At 43.2% G+C, this 9,517-nt stretch overlaps 1 protein-coding gene across 1 annotated transcript; it reads left to right on the plus strand.

The window, feature by feature from the left end:
* Positions 1-3,470: 3,470 nt before the first annotated feature.
* LOC131233412 (geraniol 8-hydroxylase-like) lies at positions 3,471-9,015 on the plus strand. The gene is made up of 2 exons (XM_058230111.1): positions 3,471-4,575; positions 8,029-9,015. The coding sequence occupies exons 1-2, from the start codon at positions 3,682-3,684 to the stop codon at positions 8,632-8,634; spliced, it is 1,500 nt and encodes a 499-aa protein (XP_058086094.1). The 5' UTR covers positions 3,471-3,681; the 3' UTR covers positions 8,635-9,015.
* The last annotated feature ends 502 nt before the right edge of the window (positions 9,016-9,517 follow it).

A 9,517-nucleotide genomic window follows, 5' to 3' on the forward strand; every position in this document is an offset into this window, starting at 1 on the left:
TAAAGATGGCCTTTTCTCTCTCTTTTTTTTTTTTTTTTTTTTTTTGGGTCTTATTATTATTACAATCCTTGGAAGATTGGTAAACAATTCGCTTTGTGACTTTAATTAATTAATGTTATTTGAGAAACATCTGTATTGCAGTTACTCTCTGACTCTCTCTGTTTTAATTCAGTTTTAATCAGGTTTTTACCAAATGTCAATATGGGCGTGCTCTTTTTAATAAGATAGAAGAAAATAGAGATACGATGCTTGTTGCCTTGTATATAGATGACTTTATTTTCGCGTAAAATAATCCAAGTATATTCATGAAATTTAAACAATCGATGGTTCTAGAATTTAAAATAACCAACATCAGCCTCATGTCATATTTACCTAGCATAAAAGTGAAGCAAATGAATGTTAAATTATTATTTTTTTCTTTCGAACGAGAATGTTATATTAGGGGAGTTCTTGAGAGATTCAATATACACAATTACAAGCTAGTAATTACATCCATGGAGTATGGGGCTCAAGTTTATAAAATATGATACGAAAAGTGGATTGTACACTCTTTAAGAGTTTAGTTGGAAGACTTTGATGCTTGATGTTCATCAAAACGAATATTCTCTTTAGAATTGAGCTAGTGAGTTGGTATAGGAAAGAACAAAAAATCTTTTCACATTCAGGTGATTATGAGAATTCTTCAGTATATAAAATGTATATAAATTATTATTTATTTTATTATTGATTTAAAGACTCAATTCATATGCTATTTAGATAGTTATGGGGGAAGAGAGTTGAATGATAGAAAAAATATTTTTGATTTCATATTTTATACCGGGGACACTGCTTTTACATGACAATTAAAGAAACCGACAATTGTCACTACTTTCACAAATGAAGTCGAATATGCAATGCATCTTCAAGGGTGTGTCATGCAATTTAACTAAGGAATCTTTTTGAAGAACTTTAAATGCATCAAGAAAAGCATCTAAAGATCTACATCTGGCAATAAATTTCTGATGATCTTAGTAAATAATCTCATGTTTTATGAAAAAACAAGTATGTTGACACTCACTTCCATTCTATCCAGGAGAACAAGAAAAACAAGGAAATTGAACTCATTTTTATCAAGTCACTAATTTTCCCGTGGAAAGAGTGCGACACCCGGTCCATCCATCACTTGCATCAACTTATAATAGTATGTTAGCCAAAAATAAAAATAAAAATACAGATAGGTCCAAAACTCAAGTGAGCCACATCAGGGAGCACTAGGGATGGGGATTCCCACCATTAATGTTTATGTGCCCCCTAACACGTTCATGAGGTGAGTCCCACAAGGATGAAAGGATTCGAGTGAGTCTAAAAACTCTCATGGGTCCAAGAAGGTTTCAATGGTAGGTATCCCATCCTTACAATTTCCTATGGCCCACTTGAATTTTGAATTAGATTTATTTTTGAGCTCACGTCCTAACATGTGATGGCACAATGATGGACAGTGCTGATGTCACAGACATATCACAGTGCCCACACACTGTTTCTTGTTGCGGGGCTCCTTCCAACGGCTGTCATAGGAAATTTGCATCCGAAAAACCTGTCAAAGATCTAATTTTCAAATGAGAACTAGCAGAATATTGATGGCTAGGAACTTCCAACTGGGAGGTTTGCCTGCATGGTGAATCCAGGGTATGTAATAGACCAATGGTCTGGATCGCCTTAACAGTTGGCATCACCCATCAGAACCGGAAACCTCACCCATGAGAGTTACAGCACCTCGATGTCATCCATGCAAACGTGCCATTATATCCATATCTTTCTAGGTCCAAAATCACACTGCTTTGACATCCTTACCATATTTAAAGTAGTGACTCGGACCGACTGGTTTTGTTCTGAGTCGAGTTTGGACTCGCCCGAGTCGCAGGTCACTATATTATCAAACTGGATGGAGTCCTACAGAGTCCGAGTCGACTCAGACCACCGGACTCATACGAGTCTTATACCATGATACTAACCCTCGGATTGATCGCACACAAAAGATAGGGTGTCCCTCGTGTCATTGAAAAGCTTTTGGGCCATTGACACGGGCTGGTAGCATTTCTTATTCTATGAAGTATACTGTGACGCCCTGTCACTATGGTCACATGTGAGTGGGCACACATGTGGGCGGGTCCTAAGATGGCTGGCAGGCTACTGTGCACACAGTGAAGGTGAAATTTTATCCCACATCGAAAGCGTCATCTGAAGTAATGGTAGCTATATGTGGAGTTGTCACCCTATATTGCATAAGGCCTTTTGGGAGAGTTCTCTAAGAACAAAACTGTGCGAGCTGTACCCAGAGCGGACAATATCATACAGTATGGGCGTGGGCAGTTACAAATGGTATCAGAGCCAAGGACGGCTCTGCCCTCAGTGGGGGATATTGTAACGCCCCGTCACTATGGTCATATGTGGGCGGGTCCCAAGATGGCTGGCAGGATATTGTGCACACAATGAAGGTGAAACTTTATCCCCACATCGGAAGTGTCGTCTGAAGTAATGGTAGCTATATGTGGAGTTGTCACCCTATATTGCATGAGGCTTTTTGGGAGAATTCCCCAATAACAAAACCGTGCAGGCTTTGCCTAGATCGGACATTATCATACAGTGTGGGCGTGGGCTATTACATATACAGTTAAACCGTTCACACCATAAGACATATCCATGTTGGGTCTACTTGATGAATGGTCACAATCATGAAGAGTGGGCCGTATACATTCAAGCAGGGATAGAGTTTAGAAATCCAAGTAGGACAAAAATTAGTTAAAAGTCTGTTGGGCCACCCAACTCATTGTTCTCGGTGATTGTCTGTATGTCCCTCCATTCCAATGGTCTAGATTGTCTAATTACCAACCTCAATGTTGTTACATCTGCCTAATGAACTTTTTTATGAAACACGTGTTGTGCACGTGAGGTGGGTACCGTAGGGATGGAAGGGAGCGGATTAGGTGTTACCCCAGGAACACGTTAGTGGGAGTAGCCCTGATCGTGGACCTACTTTGATGTTCGATGTATGTGTCGTATATTCATACCGTCCATCAGATTTTTCAGCTAATGTCAAGGCATCGCCGCAAGAATAAAGTAGATCCAATTCTCAAGTGGTCCACACAGTAGGGATTGAATATCCACCGTTAAAAACTTCTCTAGGCCAAAAATGTTTTGGATCAAGATGATATTTGTGTTTTCCATTTATCCAGGTATGTGGGCGTTCAATGGCCACTGTTTCTGTGGTGTGGTCCACTTAAGATTCAGATCTACTCCATTTTACAGATCATGAGCTAAAATGTTAGTGAAAAATTGATGAACGGAGTGGATATGCAACACATGCATCAATCTGGGTCCCCGGTATGACTCGGACGGAGGTGTAAATTTGTAAGATGACGGCGAAGAATTGAAGATGGAAGCAGTCCAAGCAAAAACGCGTAATGATGTGAGTAAGTCTTCATGCGTCAACTTGAACCGCCGGTCGTGTGGGGGAGTCTCCCTGGGCCAACTTCAACGGCCAGGTCTACGAAATTTGGACATTAAAGGTAGCGTCCGTTCGGGCTATGTACCGGAGGAAGGGGCACAACGCAGTGTGAAAGGTCTCTGGTGAACACCGTATAGCCATTATCCTTCGATTTGTAGGAGGGAGAGAGAGAGAGAGAGAGAGAGAGAGAGAGAGAAATGGACTTCTGTACTTTGCCGTTATGGATTTTCTCTATTTGGGCATGTATCCATCTTCTCCTCCTCCTAGCAAGAAAGAAATCTGGCACAGCCAAACTCCCACCAGGTCCCTTTCCTCTTCCAATCGTTGGAAACCTCTTCCAACTTGGTAACAAACCCAACGAGTCACTCTCTCGACTCGCCAGGTCGTATGGCCCCCTAATGACTCTAAGGCTAGGCAGCATAACAACAGTGGTTGTTTCCTCTGCAACGATGGCCAAAGAGGTCCTCCAAAAGCATGACCATACCTTTGCAGGCCGAAGCGTTGTCGACGCTGCTCGGGTGCTACACCACAATGAGTCATCCATGGTATGGTTACCGGCGGAGCAGCAGTGGCGGAAGCTCCGAACCATATGCAACACTCACATATTCGCCACCCAAAGACTCGATGCGGACCAGGGCCTACGACGCCACAAGGTGAATGAAATCATGGCCCATGTCGCTGAACAGTGCATAAAGGGAGAGGCGGTGGATATCGGGCAGGCTGCCTTGGTGACCAACCTGAATTTGATATCGAACATCGTATTCTCGGTTGATTTGGTTGATCCCAACTCCAGTTCAGCACAAGAATTAAAGAAACTGGTGTCTGAAGCTATGGAAGAAGCGGGAAGGCCGAATGTCGCGGACTACTTCCCATGGCTCAGGGCCATGGATCCACAAGGGATAAGGCGTCGATCAACAGTCCATTTGGAAAGATTGCATGCAATCTTTGATGGATTGATTGAGCAGCGTCTACTAGTGTCCAGGTCTTCTTCTAACTCTCAAAGAAGAGCTGATTTCTTGGATGTGCTTCTCGACCCCAGCCATGACAACAGCTTCCAACTTAGCCGCCGCGACATCCATGCGTTGCTTGTGGTACTATTCACCAGCTTTCCCTGTTTACATTGTTGCCACTTGTGTAGGACGTTGGACCCATAAAACAGTAGGACCCACCGTACGTGAAGATCAACCTCATGGAAAATCAGGCTGATCCACTCACTGGCTGGGCCACACCTTTATGATGTGTTGAGTTGGACTGTCAGCTGCCCGGACGCGGATTGCGTCCTAGCCCCGCCCATGGGTCTTATCCACACCGTCCATCCATTTTTTTTCTTATCATTCTAGGGTTTAAGCCCAAAAATGAGGCAGATAGGAGGCTCCAGTGAACCACACCACAGGAATCAGTGGTGATAAATATCACCGTTGAAACTTTTCTGGGGCCCACCGTGATATTTATTTGCCATCCAACCTATTCAAAAAGTTACATAGACATGGATGAAGAGAAAACACAAATATCAGCTCCATCCAAAACTTCTGTTGCCCTAAAGAAGTTTTCAACGGTAAGAGTTTAATCCCCATTGTGTAGTCTACTGTAGCCTTGGATCTGCCTCATTTTTCGGCTTATACCCTAAAATGATACTAAAGAATGGATGGACGGTGTGGATTAGACACATACATCACCGTGGCCACTCAAAGCTCCTGCCCGTTCCCTGCTGGAGAGGGGCGGGGGTAGGACGCAATCCGCGTCCCAGCTGGCCACCGATTCCATTGGTCCGAACCAAAAGATGAGCGGTCCTGATTTTTGTGCCAGGTTATCTTGGAAACTGGATTGCGTACTGGATAGCTCAGACACTTTATCCTACTGAGTAAACTCTGTTGGGCCCACCCTGAATGTACGTGGCTTATCCAGGCCGTCCATCTATTTTTCCAGCTCATTTTAGGAGTTGAGCCTAAAATTGAAGTATATCAAAAGCTCAAGTGAACCCCACGGCAGGGATAATGATATCTATTGATGCGGAAATCTGGTTGACCCCACAGTGATGTTTATTTGTACCTGTTCATGAGGTCACGTAGACATGCTGAATGTAAAACACTGATATAAGCTTTATCCAAACCTTTGTGGCCTTCGAGAAGATTTCAAGGATAGGTGTTCAATTCACACGGTTTCCTGTCGTGTGGTCCACTTAAGCTTTCCATACATTTGGATTTTGGCCTCGTTTCTTGGCCCGTAGGGTTTACCCAGTGCAATCCGATTTCGTTATCTTCCCGGTTGCCAAATCGCTACTGAAGTGACGTCACCAAGCTTTGTCGACCCTGATGCATTTGTTATACCTATACCGTCCAAACATTTTTGGAGATAGTTTAATGGCATTAAAAAAGAATGTGATAGGTCTAAAGTTCAGGTGTACCCATCATAGAAATCCATGGGAGCAGTCACACCCACCATTGAAACTTTTATAGGGCCCACCATGACGTATTTATTTTTGAGATCCAACCTATTCTTAAGTTAACATAGGGAAATATGAAGTTAAAATAAAAATATCAGCTTGATCATAAACTACTTTGGCCCCTAAGAAGTTTTGAACGGTGGATGTCCACTTAAACTTTAGATCTATCTAATTCTTTTTGTAATGTCATCAAACCATCTCTCCAAATTAATGGACAGTACGGATACAGCACATGGATCATGGTGGGTCTACAGAGCTTGGTGACGTCACTTCAGTGGACCTTGTCAGTATCTAATCCGCGTCCCACGGTAGGGTCTTACCATTTTCAAGATAAGGGTGGCTTGTGGGTTGCCGTAGTTGACCAGGGACGCCGATTTCCTGCGAAAGGCTCTGGTAGGAAGTTCGTGGGCTGGGAAGCTAGGTGGGGCCATCATGATATTTTTGATCAATCCACCTCGTCCATCCGTTTTTCTGCTCAATTTAATATATAAAACAAAAAATGAGGCAGATCCAAAACTCACACGAGAGGGAAAAGTGGGAAAGAAAATTCCTACCGTTGAAACTTTCCTGGGGTTCACCTTGATGTTTATATGCCATCCAAACCATTTGGAAGGTCATTTCTACTGGATGAACTGAAAAAATAAAAAACAATAATTGGCCTGGTAATGGGCCACTGGCCATACGAATGTGTCAAAGGTGGTCGCCCAACCTCTCCTGTTTACTGTTGTGTGGCCCATTTGGGTCTTGGATCTGCCTCATTTTGAACTCGTGCCTAAAATAAGCAGGAAAAATGGAAGGACGGGGTGGATTGATAACAAACATCACGGTAGTCCCAATTAGCTTCCCTGCGCAGGAACTTCGGAGAAAATCATTTCGCAGGCACCGAAGCGGAAGCGGATTGCCTACTTAGCGTACCGAGTAAACTCTATCAGGTTCACCATGATTTATGTATTTTATCCACTCCGTCCATCCATTTTATTAGATAAATTTAGTTCTTGATCTCAAAAATGAAGCATATCCAACACTCGAACGGACCACACCACACGAAAAGTGTGAATTGAACATCTACCGTTGAAAAATATTTGGGGGACACAGAAGTTTTGGATCCAGCTTATTTTAATGTTTTCCCTCCATCCATGTCTGTGTGATCTTATGAACAGGTTGGATGGCAAATAAACATCACTGTGTGGCCTGGCAAGGTTTCAACGGTGGAAATCATTATTCACACTGTTTCCTGTGGTATGATCCGCTTGATATTTGGATATGCTTCAATTTTGAGCTCAACCCTTAAATTATATGGAAAAACGGATGGACGGCATGGATAGACTACATACATTCATGGTGGGCCCAACTGAGTTTACTCAGTACGACAAGAGCATACTGAGTAACTCAGTACGCAATACGATTTCCACCGAAGCATTCTTCCTAGACGACGTGGTAGACCAGCTTCCATTGATCTTTTAGGACTAAGTGTCAATGGCTTATATTTTAAAAATCAAACACGGCATGCAAACCTCAGCATCACTTCTTTTTTCCCATTATCTCACTGAATTTTTTATCCTTGACTATTTTGGTTTTCTAGATGGATGATGATAGGTGTTGTTTTTTAGTGCGGATGGCACGGCGACTTCATGTGCCGCCTCCTCTTATTAGTCCATCTCACTTGTCATGACATGGACTAATTAAAAAGAATACGGATCCTTTGTTTGCGTCAAGCAGTAAAATTGTAATTGTTGCAATCCAATTGAACCGTTTGATTGCATAATTGTATTGGTGATTGAGATGGACCAATCACTATTCAGGCAAACGAGGAAAACAGCAGGAAAGTCGTGCTTTTGGCAAACAGAGGATCCGGACTCAAAAATCCTTTGGGAGCCTCACGACTCTATGGAAGCGATCGATCAAAGGTCAAGCAGGTTTCTTATTATTTTTTTTCCTTCAAAATAAAAAATTGAATACTGATTCGTGAGTTGACTCGGACGAGTCAGTGATGCACTGAAGTCGCGAGTTTCCTATTTGGAAAAACAACTGATCTGGGGCCAGCAAACCCCTGCGTACTTTTCATCATGATAAATTCTAACTCGTAAATTTCACCCATCAGGACATATTCATTGCTAGCAGTGACTCAACCTCCTCCATCGTTGAATGGGCTATGGCGGAATTGCTCCGTAACCCAAACACCATGGCAAGGGCTCGATCCGAGCTCATCCAAACCATAGGCCGAGGTCGACGAGCAGAAGAATCAGATATCAGCAGACTCCCGTATCTACAAGCTGTCGTTAAGGAAACGTTGCGGCTTCATCCAACGGCTCCCCTCCTCATCCCTCGCAAAGCTGAATCCGACGTGGAAATATGCGGTTTCACTATACCCAGGAACACACAAGTGCTTGTCAATGCATGGGCCATCAGCAGGGATCCCCATGTTTGGGTGGACCCCACTTCTTTCTCTCCTGAGAGGTTCTTGGACTCTCATGTTGATTTCAAAGGCCGAAATTTCGAGCTTATCCCATTCGGCACAGGCCGTCGGATTTGTCCGGGCATGCCACTAGCCGATCGTATGATCCACTTGACGCTGGCTTCCCTTCTCCATTCGTTCGACTGGAGGCTTCCTGATGGAATGGCCCCACATGATTTGGACATGAGCGATAAGTTCGGCCTTACTCTGCAGAAAGTGGTCCCTCTTCGTGCTATCCCCGTGCAAGGATGATCAACGTATTATTTCGAAATCGGGCTCCAACGTTGGATGGGGTGGGGCCCACATGAAGATAGGTGCGGATTAGTTGAGGCAGGGGTAACAGCTTAGTGGGTGAGGCCCTGACTGCAGGGACCACCTAGATGTATGTGTTGTACATCCATACCGTCTATCCGTTTTTCCAACTTATTTTAGAGAGTGCGCCTAAAAATAAGGTAGATCCAGATCTCAGGTCGTCCACGTCAAAGGAAAACATTGGTGATTGAATGAGCACAGTTAAAAGCTCCTTGGGCCTACTGTAATGTTTATTTGTCATCCAACATGTTGATGAGGTCACTTGGACCTGGATGAAGGGAAAATACAAATAGCAATTTGATCTAAAACTTTCATAGCTCCTGTGAAGTTTTTAGCAGTGGAAATTCAATCCCTATCATATGGTCCACCTGAGATTTCGATCTGACTCATTTTTTGGGACCATGCCCTACAATGATCTGGCAGAATGGATGGACGCATATTCATCCACAGTCCCGCTTCACCCACTAAGCTGTTTCCCCTGCCTCAGGTAATCCACACCCATGGAGATAGCGTCACATATTCCGGAACTGTCAACCTGATGGGATTTGTGTCCACGTCTGAAAGCAAATACCAGTGAACTTCTCTTCTTATGTTTTCCTGCTTCTGTACCAGGAGCCTCTTAAAATAGCGTAGCATTTTAAATAAAGTTTAAATAAATATTTGAGTATTTAAAGGATATGAAAAGGTATTTTAAATTCAGATGGTATTTTAAAATTTTGAAATGTCTATGAATCAACATGGAATTGCCGGGAATGATCATGAAATGCATGGAAATGACCGTGAAGTGAAGCGAATTGACTGTGAAATGCATGGAAATGACCGC

This window comes from Magnolia sinica, chromosome 18 (genome assembly GCF_029962835.1).
Source record: "Magnolia sinica isolate HGM2019 chromosome 18, MsV1, whole genome shotgun sequence".
Taxonomy (NCBI): Eukaryota; Viridiplantae; Streptophyta; class Magnoliopsida; order Magnoliales; family Magnoliaceae; genus Magnolia; species Magnolia sinica.